Genomic DNA, 19,118 nt, shown 5'->3' with positions numbered 1-19,118 from the left:
TTTAGAAAAATACAGTTGTGTGAAACCCAGCTCGCGCTATTCGTCCACGAGACTCAGAGGGCCACAGACATGGTTTCACAGGTAGATGCCGTGTTTCTTGACTTCCGCAAGGCGTTCGATACAGTTCCCCACAGTCGTTTAATGAACAAAGTAAGAGCATATGGACTATCAGACCAATTGTGTGATTGGATTGAGGAGTTCCTAGATAACAGAACGCAGCATGTCATTCTCAATGGAGAGAAGTCTTCTGAGGTAAGAGTGATATCAGGTGTGCCGCAGGGGAGTGTCATAGGACCGTTGCTATTCACAATATACACAAATGACCTGGTGGATGACATTGGAAGTTCACTGAGGCTTTTTGCGGATGATGCTGTGGTGTATCGAGAGGTTGTAACAATAGAAAATTGTACTGAAATGCAGGAGGATCTGCAGCGAATTGACGCATGGTGCAGGGAATGGCAATTGAATCTCAATGTAGACAAGTGTAATGTGCTGCGAATACACAGAAAGATAGATCCCTTATCATTTAGCTACAAAATAGCAGGTCAGCAACTGGAAGCAGTTAATTCCATAAATTATCTGGGAGTAGGCATTAGGAGTGATTTAAAATGGAATGATCATATAAAGTTGATCGTCGGTAAAGCAGATGCCAGACTGAGATTCATTGGAAGAGTCCTAAGGAAATGCAATCTGAAAACAAAGGAAGTAGGTTACAGTATGCTTGTTCGCCCACTGATTGAATACTGCTCAGCAGTGTGGGATCCGTACCAGATAGGGTTGATAGAAGAGATAGAGAAGATCCAACAGAGAGCAGCGTGCTTCATTACAGGATCATTTAGTAATCGCGAAAGCGTTACGGAGATGATAGATAAACTCCAGTGGAAGACTCTGTAGGAGAGACGCTCAGTAGCTCGGTACGGGCTTTTGTTAAAGTTTCGAGAACATACCTTCACCGAAGAGTCCAGCAGTATATTGCTCCCTCCTACGTATATCTCGCAAAGAGACCATGAGGATAAAATCAGAGAGATTAGAGCCCACACAGAATCATACTGACAATCCTTCTTTACACGAACAATACGAGACTGGAATAGAAGGGAGAACTGATAGAGGTACTCAGGGTAACCTCCGCCACACACCATCAGGGGGCTTGCGGAGTATGGATGTTAGATGTAGATGTAGGTATCATAGCATGGGGTGCCATCAGGTATGACTTCAAGTTATGGCTGACAGGAACCAAATGGTACATCTTGGCACCCTGCATCCTCATGTTTTACTTGTCATGTGACAATATCATAGTGCCATATTTCAACCGGACAGTGCTCATCTGCACATGGCCCTTGTCTCTATGTAGTGTTTGTATAATGTTGATGCACTCTTGTGGCCAGCAAGATCCTCATATCTGTTGCAGATAGAAAATGTGCAGGACCAGCTTGTATGTCCACTCCATCCCACTGCCAGAATCAAGGGTATCTAGGGCCAGCTACAACAGTTGTGGACTAGGTTGCTTCAGGATAGGATAATGGGCTTATGATACTCTTTTCAGCTGAATTAGTGCATGCATCAAGCCCACAGGGGAGGCTGCATCATACTGATAAGTTGATCCACACTGTCAAGTTCTTTGTAAATTTGACTCAGTTTTGTAATCACTGAAACAACATTATATACCCTTTCAACCTGGAAAGTTCCCCTTAGTTGCTTCCTGACCTTCTGGGTACTTAACTTCCTTCATCAGGCAGTGCATATAACTTGTAATAAGGTCATAAAATATGATTATTTTCTTTGTATGCACTATTTTTAAGTTAAGTCCAATATCATCTAGTAAACTGTACTGGATATGACCAGACAAGCTAAATAAATGCGGTTTCATAATTACAAAATTATTCCACTGCAGCTGATTTATTCATTTTCCACTTTTTCCAGTTGCTTTTATCCACTGCTACCCCTTACTCCACCATTCCCTCTGATGAATTCATCCACACCAATCCATGACTACATGGTACTCTGCATACACCTGATTTTTGTAGCAGTTGCTAAGCATCCTTGGCAGATCTTAAACATTCCTAATTTGTAGCTCATGGCTTTGTATTCTACAGTGATATATTGTTTTTCCAAGCAGTTTTGTATTTTAGTAGTGACATATTTAATGAAGAGTAAAATTACATTGTATTTCACGCATAATTTCCTTTGCATGCAAACTGTAACTCCATACTTCAGCAACATCAGTGTCTATCAAATGGGCTTCTTGCAGGCACATGCAGAGGGGTATTCTTTGTGTAAAGACTCACAATACCCCCCTTGAATGCTGAATGTGTTGATGTTCTGTTGAAGTACGAAGCCATCTCACTAGAGAGAAACACTTTAATTATAGCATTCAACCATGTAAAATGTTCTTCACCTCAAACAACACCATGTACCAAAAATACAAGCCCTTATCTTCAGATTTTATCATAGAAATTGTGCCATTAACAACCTTCTCCTACAATCAAGCCATAAAATCTCAAACATAGTCAGCTAACTGCCTTTGGCTGGTCATCGGTCCCATAACTGTCTTTGTCTTATTTTAAAATTGCTGTTGACTGTCCATGCTGCAAGCACCAGCTCTGCAGAACAAACAAGGTTGTTAATAGTACAATTTCTTGGCCAAAACCTGAAGGTATGATCTTGCACTCTTGAAACAATTTATGTGGCTGAACACCATCATTAAAGTATACATAAGTGTTCAATATTTACTTCTTCAAATCTGGTAAATGGATAACATTAAAATTCCCAATGATATTTAATTTTGTACCACCTTTCAGCTTTTACTTGACAGAAAGTGACTGTGCTCTTTTGTTGGGAGACTTGTTGCCTCCTGCAGTTGGATGCCAGTTTTATTTCATCATTAGGTGAATGCTCTTATGTATTGTCAGACAATGCAAGAAAACATGGTCTAATGTCTTTGGAAGTGATATTTGGGTTGATTACAGCTCTTTTCCTTTTGGACACTATGGATCGAAAGCACTGTTGGACATACCACTTCACTTTTCACTATCTTTCTGCTGCAAATATAGGTTCTTCGAAACATAGTCTTTTTCATTTAGTTCATTCATCCACTCATCCATCATGTTCCATTGGTTCCATTAAAAAGAGCCTTCATGATGGGGAGTGAGTCAAGATCCACATGAACAGAAATGAAGCAACTCATAGGAAAATAATCTATACATTGGATTAATTAATATCAGGACAGTGCTGTTTACAAATCAAAAATTCATACGGTGCATTGCCAGATAGCATTAAAAAATAGCAAACACTAATACATTCAAAAAAGGACTAAACAGTCTACAACTAAACAGCTTCTACAGCATTATCGAATACCTGGAATGTTGCTCGAATCTGTAGGTTTACTTCTTAACTCTCTAAACAAAAATTCATAATTATCAACCATACCTAGATAAAACCAAATTTCCTTCATCCATGTCTGTATGTTATTATGCAACTAGCTTTTGTGCTGTATGTTACTATGCCTAGTAAACTAAAGTATAGGTATTTAATAGTTTTAGTAAAATCAACCAAGGGGTCTCACAAGCTTTTCTTCGATCTGTATGCACGTAAGCAGAGTAATGTTTTTGTTATAAAGATGTGTTGATACCAATTATAAGATTTTGTACATAATGTAAATATGTAATATTTTATACTGTTCTGTACTTTGACAAGCCAAATATCATGAATGTGATAATAGGGGTGCTAAATAAATAAATAAATAAACTATAAACTATTAATAACCTGGTAATGATACTGCTAAATACTGCCTGTGCTTAAGCCTGATAAATGTAACCTAGTAAATTAGAAAAAAAAACATTACTCTTACTAAAGCTACTGCTCCCTCAGTTATTTGAATATTTGTTGTTTATCTTCTATTGTCATTTTTTTTACTTACAACTAAAGTAATTACCTTAATTGTAAAAATAAGAGTGCATCTTTACAATACACTGCTACTTCTCTTACAGGTTTATCATGAATGTTGGGACTTGCCTTGTAACATAAATGACTAATGATGTACATTTTTAATTTTCTTTTCACTTTGTAAATATTTCCAGTGTCTTGCTTCATGTTAGATGGGAGCTTGTTGAATACCATTGCACCAGAGTACATAGCTCCACTCTGAACCCTGGTGACTCAAGAATATTTATTCCACTTAAGTATAATATTTATGTTAAACAGGCATTGACTTTGCAAGTAAATAAACAGCTTTTAGTGACATGCATATAATGTTACATAAATTCTCATATTTATGTGTGTGAGTAAGTGAGTAGATTATCACTCATTGTTAGCATTTGTTGTTAGTATACTGTGCAGATGTTGGTTGCAGTGGCTTAATGTACAAATTGCCTCATTCCATGTTCCTGAAGGGTCTCCTTTGTGATGGGATTTATAGATCACAATGTATATATGAATGAATGACGTGGAAGAAAGTCTACATCTAAATTATTTTTGTGTTTAGTACTGTGATGGTGCAAGTAACAGTTCAGCTGAAACATTTTTATTACTGGCAACAAAGACTGTTAATGTGTAAATGTAACAAGAAGAGTGTCTAAGAATTCCAAGATGTGTAAAGCAACCTTATGCAAGATTGTAGTTACCTCTTTCACAAAATATGGTCATTGCTGGCTTCTATTGAATAAACATTTTATTATTTTTTTTAATTGCTGCACATCCCCAGAAGATTGTTCCACCAGACAGCAGGAAATGCAAACACGCAAATAGTACAACCCACTTGTCTTTAGGTGAACACAATGGGAGATATTTCCAAGAACAAAATGTGCTGAGTGGATCTCCTTGATTAGTTAGCTGTGTGTTGAGTCTATTAATATGCCATTAAAGATGAATCTATTGAAAGTGAACAAAGCTCCAGTGCCTGATGGAATCCCTATCACATTCTATACTGAATTTTCAGCTGAGTTAGCACATCTTTTAACCATAATATACCAAACAAAAAACTGTACCCTGTGCTTGAAAGAAACATAGGCCACACCCATCTACAAGAAAGGCAGCAGAAGTGATCTACATGCCTATCAACCAATATCTTTGATATTAATTTGTTTTAGAATCTTAGACCATATTCTGGGCTCAAATTTAATGAGATATCTTGAAAAGGACCACCTCCACACTAACTAGCACGGATTTCAAAAACAATTATCATGTGAAACCCAACTTGCTCTTGACTCGCATGATGTACTGAAAGCAATGAAGCGAGGTGGGCAGGTAGATACAGTATTTGTTGATTTCCGAAAGTCATTTGACTCAGCACAACATGTGCACTTATTATCAAAAGAAAGATTGTATGGGGTATCAAATAAAATTTGTGACTCAATTGAGGATTTCTTAGTGTGAAATACACAGTACATCACCTCAGATGCTGAACGATCACTCACTTCTGATACTGTTTGAATAGTAAAAATGGCAGTGTTAAGTTTTTGAACAAGATCCTGAACATGGGCTTTCCACAACAGCTTACTATCTACCTGAACACCTAGAAATTTGAACTGTTCAATTTCACTAATCATATGCCCGTTCTGTGAAATTAAAATGTCAGGTTTTGTTGAATTGTGAGTTAGAAACTATAAAAACTGAGTCTTACTGTGATTTAGCATTAGTTTATTTTCTACAAGCCATGATCTTAGGTGATGTACTGTATTATCTGAAACCAAGCCAACGTTGCACACAACATCCTTTACTATCAAGATAGGGTCATCAGCAAACAGAAATATTTTAGAGTTAACCATAATACTAGAGGGCATATCATTTACATAAATAAGGAACAGAGTGGCCTCAACACTCATCCCTGGGGCACCCCTCACTTGACAGTACCCCACTCAGATACCACATCACAGCCATTATCAACACTGTGAATAATGACCGTTTGCCGTCTGTTGCTAAAGTAAGAGGTGAACCATTTGTGAGCTACTCCCTGTATTCAGTAATGGTCCAACTTCTGGAACAATATTTTGTGATCAACAAAATCAAACGCTTTAGTTAAATCAAAAAATATGGCAAGTGTTCGAAACCTTTTGTTTAACCCATCCAGTGCCTCACAGAGAAAAGAAAATATAGCATTTTCAGTTGTTAAATGACTTCTAAAGCTGAACTGTACATTTGATAGCAAATTGTGTGATATAAAATGATCAATTGTCCTTACATACACAGCCTTTTCAATAACTTTTGCAAAGACTGATGGCATAGAAACAGGTTTAAAATTATCTACATTATCCCTTTCTCCCTTTTTATAAAGTGGCTTTACTACTGAGTACTTTAATCGCTCAGGAAACTGACCATTCCTAAAGGAAAAATTACAAATATGGATAAATACAGGGCTAACATGTGCAGCACAGTACTTTAATATTCTGCTAGACACTCCATCATAACCATCAGAGTCCTGAAGGCAATAGGAATAGTAACTTCAGACATTCCACAGATAAAGTAGTTATCTATAGTGAAGTTCTGTCTGAAAAAACTGTACAAATATTCAATCAGATCTTTATTTCAAAGTCATGCAAAGATTGGCATTTTGCTTTAAATATTCAGAAATGTAAGCCTGGGTGCGTCAAAAAATGAAATAAACATGGTATCCTATGACTACATCACAAGCATGTCACAGTTGGAATCTGCCCACTCATAAACATAGTTGGGCATATCAGTTTGTAGGAATATGAAATACAACAATCACATAATCTGTCATAGGCAGAGAATGCAGCTGTGTTTCTTTGGTAAAATGCTAAAGAAATACAATCTGTCTACAATGACGTTGCATGTAAAACACTTGTGCAACCCATTCTACAATATTACTTAAGTGTGTGAGACCTGTACCAAATATGACTAACAGGGTCACATGTTTCTTTGACCAATGGAAGAGTCTCTCAAAGAGGCTGAAAGAACTGATTGACAGATGCTTGAAGATAGTTGCAGATTATCCTGTGAAAGCCTACTTAGAAAGTTTCTAGAACAAAATTTATAAGATGACTTTAGGAATATTCTACATCCCTACTTATTGCTCCAAGATCAGACTAATTACAGTGTTCACAGGGGTGTTTAAACAATCATTCCTGGCAACCTCCCAAGGTAAAAGAAATGGAAAGAAAGCCCTAATAACTGGTACAATGGGATATATCCTCTGCCATGCAATCCACAGTGGTTTGCTGAACATGGGTGTAGATGTATCCATCTGGGCGCCCCAAGAAATTTTACACAAAGCATTTCACTAATTGGTATGGTTGTAAATGGCCACGTTTTGCACTATCGTGTGATGTTTACTTGTTAGAAATGGCAAAAAGACTCTTGAGAACTGACTACACGCAGTATAACTGTTGTGGGCCTATTATATGAACTGTGTTTTGGTAAAGATGAGTTTAAATCCATGATTACTATGCTTACGTGATAAATAAATATAAAAGGTTTTGAACCACCCTTTAAAGAAATTCAAAAATCACTTTTATGGCTTGAAAACAGGCACAGCATTGATACCAAACCTTGCAGGGTTCCACATGCTTTCTGTCACAAACTGAGTTTATTTTTACTTTTGTGGCACAGTCTGTCAAAGTGAGTGGATGAAAGAATGTGCTTGTCCAGTGAGCTCTGCAGAAGAGTTTCTGTTAAGTTTGGAAAGTGGGCAAGATATATTGGCTGAAATGAAGCTATTGGAACAGGTCACCATGGATTGTGCTCGGCTGGCCCTGTAAGACTGCTGCCTACAAAAGGGTCCAAGTTATGGCCCAGTACATGGTTTTTAATGTCTCGAAGTTTCAAAACAGCATACAATGTGTTGCAAGCCTTCATTCTGCCATGTAAAGATTCCCCTGCCCCCACTCACCCTGGGTTCTAAGATACATGCCCCCTCCAAATTTAACATTCTCCAATTAATCTCCCCATCTATCTTTCTTGGAGAATGGATAAGTGGTTCCAGTAACTATGAGTGCTGTTATCTATTACAAGATAAGGTGTAACACAGTTTCAACCTGTCGCTACCCCTTTCATATATTTCTGAAACTTTCATTCAGACATTTCTGTATACTCTACTGCAATGCCACACCTGAGACAAAGGACATGACAAAGAATGTATAAGCAATGATTTGGTGTTTACTCCAAATTGAAACATTCACCTTGCAACCAGTTTCTGCTATTATAGTTGTAATTTTTTTCCTCTGCCGAACATGTTTTGCTCCATCATCCATAAGATCATTTTACCATCTATTTTTTATTTGTTTAACATAGGGTTATCAGACTGCCCGTTTTTACTGGGGGTCGCCCATTTTTAAAAATCTTTCCCCAACCCCTGCAAAATCACTGGTCTTTTAGAATACAAAAAATATCCTACTTATTTATCATTTCAGTTTATTTTGAAGCCTGGCACTGGCAACAGTCATCCAGGAAATTTATCTCACTTTTAGCAATTGTTTTGTAATGGTATTTCCCTTTGATTCGTTTGTTTTCAAAAGGTTGCTCAAATCTGCTTATATTTTACAACACTTGTGTCATGTTTATTATACTGCAAAACATAAAAAATGTAACATACATTCAGTACTTTGACAGAGTTATCTGTAAACAAGATTTTATAAAAACGGTCCAAGGAAATGAAAACTATCTTACATCACATTACTGAATTCCTCAGTTTCTGAACATTAAAATGTGGTGATCCTTATTTAACATGAAGTTATTAATATATTTACAATGTACTCGCCCTAGAACTGACTGAAAAATTCACAGTGAGTGAAATAATTCTGCCGTTATTACTGGATTTCTCTCTTCATGAGAGGTAAGCTCAGTTATTAGTGGGCCATCTTTGATCAGTGTGAATGGAACTGGGACTGAAGATATTTATTGAAGCAACATTAAAGATAGCAAACAATTATTTGTACAACTCTGTGGTGATTGCATTTCATTGAAAACCTCTCTTATGCCTATGGTTTTGACCAGAAGTTTCAAACCCAGATGGGTTGTGTTGAGTACTGATATGGCACGTACTTTTAATTTTGTATTGTTTTGCACTGAACTATAAATTTGTGCTGCTGATGTGATAAAATGCCTGAAATAAACAATAGTGCTGGTCCAACAACAGGTGGCTTTTTGTGGAAGCTTACAGAGCAGCTCAGGTATGAAAATACGAAATTCGTTGCGGTTTAAAATTAGATCCTGTTGCGGATATCGTTATGGTTTATATGTGATATAATACGTAAATTTAAATCATGTAAATGTAAATGAAAGTGTGGTCCTACAGTTTTACAGTTGCTGCAAATGTTATTTATGTATTCACCTTTTCATATACAATTTAGCATATAAAGAGCGATAAATTCCACAGCATTTCGACTTGTAGTACTTTTCAAATTTTCTGCCGCTTCTTGTAATTACAACCATTACAAACGGTTCCATTCTGCATTACTATCGCGATCGTATTTAGCTCCACTTCATATTAGCAGAACGATTCTGTTTTCGTTAGACGTCACATACACGGTAGCCAATGACAAGGCCAATAGAGAGTCAGCTGGCCAAAGAAGGGTAATGGACGTTTGCGAGTTGCTGTCAGCTACGTTGTTTGTGAATCATCCAATAGTGTTCTAATATAATAATTATACGTTGTTACAAACAGATGATAAAGTGAATATCACGTTCAATTATGTTACTGAAATATTCTCAAAGTGAGAAGAAACAGAAGACCAATGGTGCTGGGAAGCAACAACGGGGCGCCGGTGAGTGAGTCATGAACTATAGATCAACAAAGATGGCGTCTACGCATGATAATATTTTTATGACGCATTTTGGGTACATTGTAGATTATTTTTAATTAGTAGCGATGTTACATGTCGCAGACGTATTACTACAAGCATCATGCATTCCGTGAAGACTTTGTTTGCCGATTTGTTTTCTTGATTTGTAAGCGTTGTTGAATTTACGTTTTAATGAGCTTTGTTGTATATTTACATTTTTTTTTCTCACGACGAACAACGGCTAGCCTTTAAGTACAATTTTGTTTGAGTTACAATTGGGCATTGCGAATTTTTCAACCAGACCACATGGACCATCTCCTGGTCTGTTTCAGATCGTATAATACTGATAATATTGACTTAATAGGTACGCGATGCAGTACAGTACTGTACTGTACCTACTACAGTGTGTAATGCGCCATGTAGTAAATATAACTTTTATCCAATGTGCTGATGAGAAAGAGCAGATAATATATCTATCATAAATTAACGATTGATGTTGTGCACCAGACTGTTCCATAGACGCAGAAATATATGCTGTCGCATATTTTGATCCCAATACATGCTTAATATAGCTAATTTATCCATAGCATTTGAAGAGGTTGCAGTAGCAGAGCTCTTAAAACTTCTGGATACCAACGTGTCGTAATGGTTGGTTGATCCTAAGAATACGCCGAGGAAGCCGAATGCTGTAAGAGATATACAAGACGTGCTGTGCCTCTTACAAGACGTGCTGTGCCTCCAAACAAGCAGGCAGAAATGCACATATGTGAAGAAAATAGCCTACAGCTTAACCATATATGTTAGTTACATCAGAATTTAGCAGCTGTAATGTGTGCACAATAAATATTTTTGTATATGATTAATATGTTGACAGTAGATGCTTCAAAAAAGATTAGTTTAAGATAAGGCAAAAAAGTTAAATTGTTTTTCATATTTCAAGTGTACACCTTTATACTGAATATTTCATTAAATATGTGAGCGTTCAAGCTACTTGGGTAAAGTGCATCATTTAGTTGTTATATGACACATCAGACACACTCAGTGAGTTTTTTCCTCATTAACTACAGCTATAGTGCCATGCCTCAGGGGTAATAAAAAAAAATGCCCTAACAGATATATGAAAGATTTCAGTGAAATATTGCTGGCATCTAATGTCTTCATACTCTGCTCTCCATCATAATTTTTGTCATAATACTGACCCATATGTCTGTCATAGATGAGTTGCTTGCGTAATGAGGAATGTCATTCCTTGCATCACTCATTTGCTGTTTGAATTAGTGTTTGGTAATATCCTGTAGTGTTTCCCTTTATGGTGCTTGTTTCAGTTTTACATGCTGGGCTTGTGTTTTTGATTGACATGAATTTCTTTTCCATTCTTTTGTTGTTGCTCATTATCATCATCACAGTTTTCTTGAGTGAGAAAAAATGCTATGTAATTGGGTATACACAGATGTAATAACATTGTGGAGTAATTGAATAATTTAAGTAGTCAGTGGAGAAAGAATTGTCTTCTACAAAAAATAATTGTAAACCAACAGGTATTTACTAGTTTACATTATGACCAATGCTGCAGACATAAATTAAATGCTACATACATGAAGGATCCAGGTGGATAGCTATCAGGATGCTAATTTTTGTAGATAGATGATGATATGAATAAATTTAGTTTATTTTCCTCCTCTATGCAGGACCTAACTTTTGCATTTTTTTCCATGCACCCCAGTCCTGTGTATTATCTCATTATTTTTCTGCCTGCATGTTGATCTACTTTTTCCACTTCCTGTTTCCTTGGAGCCTTCTTAATAACACTTTTGCAATGTGAATCTGATCTCTCCTTATGACATGTACATATGTCTGATATCTTCTCCACTGGACTTTAGTGAACATATTTTTTTTTTTAAATATCTTCCTCTTTTCTAATTCACAGCGCTTTCCAATCAGGCGGCTCTATCCATCTCGGCTACTTATAAGCTCTAGCACTGTTTCTTAATACTGAAGTTACTAACTTCCATACAGCTGTTTTGTACACCCTTTCTTTGGTTTTTACACTTGTGTTCATTAAGGGCATTTCACCTCCCTCACTCCCCAGATGCAGGTATTCCATTTTCGTTTTGCTAATTGTAAGCCCTGTATCCTTTGGTACTTATTTCCAGGGTTACCGAATGTACTTCATGTCACTCTTGTTTTCTGCAAATAGTCTGCACTGTGGGGTTTGGTATATGTGCCATTCTGATGGGATGTCCATAATTAATTTGAAGATGTAAGGGCTGATTAGAGATTATTCATCCGAATCAACTTAGACTGTTGTCCATTCTGCCAACTTATGGTGCTTCATTACCTTGTTCTTACGTTTTAATGGGTGTCTTACCTAATTTTTCCTTACGTGTCTCCATATTTCCTTTCATGGACTTTCTCATAAGTATTCTCTATATCCATGAAACTACAATGAAAACATTGTTGTATTGAATTAAAATGGTGGTTCTAAGATGGTTAATGATCAATTTTTTTAAATACACTGATTTTTAGGGTTGGATTATTTGTCACAAAAATGAAATCACTTATGATTTACAAAAAAATGAAAAACTAAATATTGTTCAATGATAGGGAATAAATAAAATGCCAGTCAACCAAAAATGCAGATATTTTTAACTATACATGTAGGACTTTGTGGAATAGAAATGGTGAACCAACTGTGTGCAAATTTTACATTTTTGGGAGAGTTTTTGGGGATATCTGTTGTAGCAGTCTTATGGTCATTTGATTTTCAGCAAGAACTAGAGAGAGGATATGGTAGGACTATTCCTTTTATTTGATGTTACTTCCTTACATATGTCTGGAATTCTGTTCTAATTGACTACTCAGTTGGAAATGTCTGCTTTGTTATGATTGTACCTTTTTGGGTATATTGAACTTCTTTCCTTCTATGAATACAAACTATGGAAAGCTTGAATTGAAGTGTTTCAAATGTTGAAGGATAATAGTAACATAGTAAAATACCAAACATTGTTTAGTAAACAGTGATTATGAGCATTTTTGTTAATTTGCATGGCAGAACAGTACTCTTTAAAGTAAAAGTATTATTGAATCCCAACTGTCAATGTCTGACATTGATCAGTGATAAAGAACTAATGCAAGATATCTTATAAATGTTGGTGTCAATGTATTTATTTGTTTTCACTTATGGTTTAAACTGGTTACTAAGCATACCCACCAGATACAAACATTGTATGTCAGAGCATATATGCTTCAGTAGGTTCATGTCTTAGTCTTCATCATCTTTATCATCATCATCATCTTCTTCTTCTTCTTCTAATGCCTTGTCCTCCAAGAATACTGGTGTCAGGAGCATGATCTGGCTTTTCTGAACAGTGATTCTGCGCTCAGTTCCAGCTACTCACTACAGTTCTTTTGCCAGGATAATCTTGTGTGTCCTGTATCACATCTATCAATCTTTCCTTTAAGTATTATTTGTTGATACGAACTGTATGGCCAAAGTATTAGAGTTTTCTTCTCATAATGGTATTGAAAATGTCTAAATGTTCATTCGTATGCGAAAGTGCTGTTGCATTTGTGACTTGGTGTTCTGAGTCTTTTGCGACACAGTTGTGGTTGCATTATAGTTAGATTGTCGGGATACAACGTTATGATTGCTACGGTAGAACTTGAACTAGTGATCGGGCTTTCCTCTCGCAAAGAGGTCCACTAGGAAAGAATGTTCACGTGGCTGTGTGGTCGGCGCCTTTGGTTGCGACATCTAACCTAGTTCTGCTGCCGGGCACAGAATTGTAAACAACCTCCTGAAGTCGAAGCGAGAGGCCACAGAGCTAAATCTCTTCACACAGCTACAGACTGCCGTTTTTAAACAGCAGCAGTAGTAGGAATTCACAGGTGGCTTCGTGAGATGAACTCTGTAGGGCAAAGGTCTGTTACGCTGCTTCCGTCGTCTACACTAACTCCTTAAAAAAAGTCTATGAATTGGGGACAGCGTTGTTTAGTTAACCAGCAAACGCCTTATGCTTCTCCAAAGCGTCGTTTATCACTATCGGCTTCTGTGCTATTGTAGAGGATGATTGTAAGATACGCAGCTATTTATTATAACAGAGAAAACAGTAGTTTTTAAGTGGCATCATTCCATCTAATTTACTAGGTAAACTAAGCTCGCTCAAACCCGAATGGCATCATATTTATTAATGTATGCCTTGACTCGTTCCACGTCTGTGAATGCTATTTTTGGCAGAATCAACGGAATACAGCGAATGGATTATGTATTTCCAGCAGTCCGATTTTCTCTCTGTTGTTGTGTGTACCTTAGCTCACACTGTGATGGCGACCGTGGGACGAGACCACGTCTTGTATACTTAAAAGATGTCAATAGGTTACAAAAATCGCCGCTATATCGTACATAAACTTCTACGTTTGTATTCCACAAGTCATTGACTGCGTTGGACCAGTCAATTCGCCACGCCCCCCTTCTCCTCCTTCCTTTTCTCACGCCTCACCCGCACTTGTTTTTCCTATTCCTTTCACAGATGTTACGCACGATTGTTTGATGCCTCTGTGTATAAGCCTTGTACGTTAGCAAATGCATTTTATTTCTCGAATCGTGTGAGAACATGGGCTCTACAGTTTAAGACACTGCACTGCGCAACGCCTTTCTCGTAGCGTTTTCGAATAGAGTTTGTCGAGCATTTGTGTAACGCTGTCGCACTGACTAACCAAATCCGCGAATAATCAAACCGTTTGTTCTTAGAATTTTAATACCTCTTCCGTCAATGCGACTTACGAATTGCCCCTTACCGACAGATATTACGTAATAATTTGCCGGGCTAAGGTTTCGTCGGTGAACTAAAGTTCCTTACGATTCAGCCAACAAATCACAATGTAAGTTCTACCTTCCTCAAAGCTACAATATTGTGTAGCCATTCGACCCTAAATCACTTCATATTGACTTTCCTAAATACTTTACAGTTGTGACTAGTGGCTGATTGCCGATAGCGTTGCTAATCGAGTACGGATCGTTTCATTTACTTAAGCCCATTGCTTACCACAACCTTCGTATGGAGTTGAGCTGTTAGTCTTAGATCCAAGCGCTAATCGTTTGTCAGTCTTCTCGTGTTTCCTAACGATTTTCTAACGACGTGACCTGTCTGTACACAAACGGATGGTCTGCGACAGCTTCAGAGAGCTGGAAACGTTACCTTTCACCTGATTTGTAAATCGAACAGCGGCAGTCCTACCACGCCTCCTTGAATCATTCCGAACACTACTTTCGCACCAGATACTGTTTCCTATTTATTAAGAACAGCATAAGGATAGACATCATGCCCCATGCAAGTCATGTGACGAAGTTATTACCTTGACGAGTAGCACATGTCCAATCATCCTGTCCCCTTCTTCTTGTCAATGTTTTCCATATGTTCCTCTTCTCGCCGATTCTGCTGAGAATATCTTCATTTCTCCCACCTAATTTTCAACATTCTTCCCTAAAATCACACGTCAAAAGCTTCGATTCTCTTCCATGTTTAGACAAGCCATTAATTCGCTTTTATACAATTCTGTGCTCCAGGCGTACATTTTCAGAAGTTTGATCCTCAAATTAAAACAAGTATTTGATACAAGTAAACTTCTTTTCAACAGGAACGCCTTCTTTGGTTGGGCCATTCTGCTTTTTATGTCTTCCTTATTTCGTCTGTCATTTTTGCTTCCAAGGTAGGAGAATTCCTCCATTACGTCTACTTCGTCATCCACAATTTTAATGTTAAGTTTGCAGGTAATCTCATTTCTGCTACTCCACGTAAGTTTATTCTCAGCCCATATTCGGTTTTCATTAGACTATTCATTCCATTCAACAGTTTCTGGAGTTCATCCTAATTTTCATTTATGATAGCGTGGTCATCATCGAATCTTTTCAGTGGTATCCTTTCAGTCTGAACTTTAATCCCACTCCTGAACCTTATACACCTACATCTATACTCCGCAAATACTTTGTCTACCAATGTTACTACCCTCATTTCCTGTTCCAGTCTCGAATGATTCGCAGGAAGAGCGATTGCTGGTTGGCCTCTGTATGGACTCGTATCGCTGTAATTTTATCATCATCTCCTTTTCGCGAGATATACGTAAGAGGCAGCAATACGTTGATTGACTCTTCAAGGAACACACACACGCGGAATTTTTAAAGTAAACCACACCGTGATGCAGAATGCCTCTCTTGCAGCATCTGCCACTGGAGCGTGTTCGTGACGGTTTTGCGTTTACGAAACATGTTCTTCTTTGTATCTTCTCTAATTCTTCTATCAATCCTGCCTGATACGAGTCCCATAATGCCGAGCAATTTTCAGACTTTCATTTATTTCTGCCAATGAATCTTCGATGGACAGAGATTGAACAGCAGGGAGGAAAGACTACATCCCTGTCCTACATCCATTTTAACCCAAGTACTTCGTTCTTGGTCTTCCATTCTTATCGCTGCCCCAGGATTCCTGTGGCTCTTACTCTCCTGAGAATTTTGAACATCTTGCAGCATGTTACATTATCGAACACACGGTCAAGGTCGGCAAATTCTTTGAACGTATCTTGATTTTGCTTCCGTTAGAAAGCGTACCATTAGAATTGCTTCTTTGGTGCCTTTACCCTTCCTAAATCCAAACTGTTCTTCAGCTAACATATACTTAGTTTTCTATTCCGTGTTTTTTTAAATTAAAAAAGTAATAAACTCGAAGAACCCAATGTGTTACAAAAAGAAACTTCGAAGTCAGTGTGCGTTACGAGTTGTCACCTGTGGCTGCGAAAGGTAGGCTTTAAATGTGAAACAAGTTTTCACAGCGAGCGGGGAATAGGTGCATGAAAGGACTTCGAAGAGATGTGAAAATAAACCAATCGACCGGGGAACACATTAGAGTATGACTGCATTGAGAATAAAATGGAGTTGGGTGGGACATTTGACCAGGCTAAAATATGATCGCTTTACCAAGGACGTACAGGGTGCCCCAAAAGCAGCGTTACAACTTCGATGTCATATAACTCGACTTGTAATTAACTCACGGAAAAAAGTAACGTTTGTCTGGAGCACCATATGAAAAAGTTTTATTCTGATTCTTTAATAGAGTTCTACGTGAGCTCCCATTGTGCCACGTACAGTATCTTATCGATATTCCAGCTCGATTCGAACTCGTTCTGACCTGTTCATTCCTGTTACACGTGCAATAATATCCCGAGTTAAGTGCAGCACGATTTAGCTTGTTATCTGGTTTCATTTCCTGTAACAATTGCTGCCTGAACGAAAACAGGTGAAGACACTTTCGGAGTACCCGGTGCACAGTCTGTGGGGAACGCCGAGAAAGCTGTCGAATTCTCTCCGTATCTCCGGCACTTCTCCATGGTCTGCCCACATGGTTCGTCAGATCAATAATCCCTGTTTCTGTGACATTTTCTTACAGATGGTCTAGAGGGTGGTGGTTTTCCGTATCGCGTTCTGGAATTGCCCAAAACTTGGGTGTCTGACTTCGTTTCAGTAAACCATCCTACACACTGTGCTTTTTCCCGTACAGACTCCATTCTTCGATTCATTTATGCTGCTCTTGCGACCCTGCAATAACAAAGAAAAAGCCTTTTCATTATCTTCAACATAAAAAAAACTGATTGGATGTATCAGACAAACTACTTTTTTTCTCTTAGTGAATTACAAGCACATTTACACGACGTTGAAGTTGTATATACATTTTGGGACACCCTGTATTTTGCTGGCTATCAAGAGATGATGAAAGGTAATGCACGGAGAAGTAGAGGCATTTTTATCCAGCAGTAAATTTCAACCAGAAGAGCACTTATTTTGTTTCTTGTGTGACAGGGGGAGCAGTATCGAAGGCTTTCCGGAAGTTCGAATACCTGACAGCATGTGTTTAGCTATAAACATACTACTGAACATTGCTAAATGACGTAACCATTTACAGCACGCTACTTATGCCACGCCTGCTTTGGCGTCCAGTGCTGCAGCCTGTGGTAATTCAAAGACGCTAGTCGAAGTAAGATTATCCAAGGAATAACTAGCTTTCCCCCTTTTTGGCAGCAGGCCTACCTGTGGCCTGTGCGCCGTGTTTATTTCGTAGTCGCGCCCGAAGTAGGTGGTGCTAGCCAGATAACTTGTTTGCCTAGCGCGCCCGGCTCAAGGTTTCCAGCACATTTCGAGCTTTCGACGACCACATGCCATGTGCTACAGTAAAACGAACCAACCCACGTTTCATGTTTGTTCTGCTACTCATTTCATCAGCGCACACGAACGGGAAATGCTCGTCAAAGTAGTAATGGCCATACATCAAGCAACAGCTCGGTGTGTTACATTGAATTAATGAAGCCAACACGTGCGCACTTGATAATGCAAAAATAACTGCTCGTTTAGGAAACCACGTACCGCAAATGCTGGGACGGTTTCTTTAGCAAAACCGCAGTAGATGCTTCTCCCCCATCCTCGTGCATTTCCGAGACAGTTCACTGTCTCCAGAATGAGATTTTCACTCTGCAGCGGAATGTGCGCTGATATGAAACTTCCTGACAGATTAAAACTATGCGCCCGACCTAGACTCGAACTCGGGACCTCTGCCTTTCCGCTGCAGAGTGAAAATCTCATTCGGGAAACATCCCCCTGGCTGTGGCTAAGCCTTGTCTCCGCAGTATCCTTTCTTTCAGGAGTGCTAGTTCTGCATGTTTCGCAGGAGAGCTCCTGTAAAGTTTGGAAGGTTGGAGACGAGATACTGGCAGAATTAAAGCTGTGAGGACCGGGCGTGAGTCGTGCTTCGGTAGCTCAGATGGTAGAGCACTTGCCCGCGAAAAGCATAGGTCCCAAGTTCGAGTCTCGGTCGGGCACGCAGTTTTAATCTGCCAGGAAGTTTCAGTTCACTGTCTGTTATGACTTCAACACCGGTGGAACATCAAACTGTTCCCTTTCGAGTTCCATCCTTCCCTCTTACTCCCTCCCACCTCTCTCTCCTGCACTTTTGGAAGGGAGATAAAAATCAAAAGCACACAAAATTCTTCCATTTTTAGAGAGCAAATGCAGTCGCATAAAACAATCAGAGCAGAAGGTACAAACAAGCTACCTTTACTACCAGCTCCGCTCTTCTGCTCTGACCGACTATTCAGCGATGACGGGCAACCGTGTCGTCCTCTGCCAGTGACGTTTTTCGGTTGATGTATGGGCGATGTGGGGTCTCGGTTATTGAAGCACGTTGTCCATTGACAGGCCGATGAGGGCGGTAACTTTTTGTCGTATTGTTGTGATCTTTAGTCGGAAGAATGGTTTTGTGGTCGGCTACTACCACTTTTCCATTCTTTTGTAAATAATTGGTGTCAGTATTTTGCAACCATGGATTATTAAAGTAATACTTC

At 38.5% G+C, this 19,118-nt stretch overlaps 1 protein-coding gene across 2 annotated transcripts in view; it reads left to right on the top strand.

Moving 5' to 3' along the window:
* The first annotated feature begins 9,490 nt into the window (after nucleotides 1-9,490).
* Nucleotides 9,491-19,118, top strand: part of LOC126272997 (nuclear factor of activated T-cells 5-like) — a 367,858-nt gene continuing 358,230 nt past the window's right edge. Inside the window, exon 1 of one of the 2 annotated variants that reach the window (XM_049976350.1) lies at nucleotides 9,491-9,716. In XM_049976350.1, the coding sequence (XP_049832307.1) occupies nucleotides 9,644-9,716 (73 nt within the window). In that variant the 5' untranslated portion in view covers nucleotides 9,491-9,643. The remainder of the gene's footprint in view (nucleotides 9,717-19,118) is intronic. The other variant, XM_049976351.1, reaches the window with a different exon arrangement.

Source organism: Schistocerca gregaria, chromosome 5 (assembly GCF_023897955.1).
Source record: "Schistocerca gregaria isolate iqSchGreg1 chromosome 5, iqSchGreg1.2, whole genome shotgun sequence".
Taxonomy (NCBI): Eukaryota; Metazoa; Arthropoda; class Insecta; order Orthoptera; family Acrididae; genus Schistocerca; species Schistocerca gregaria.
This window is presented reverse-complemented; position numbering and strand designations above follow the sequence as displayed.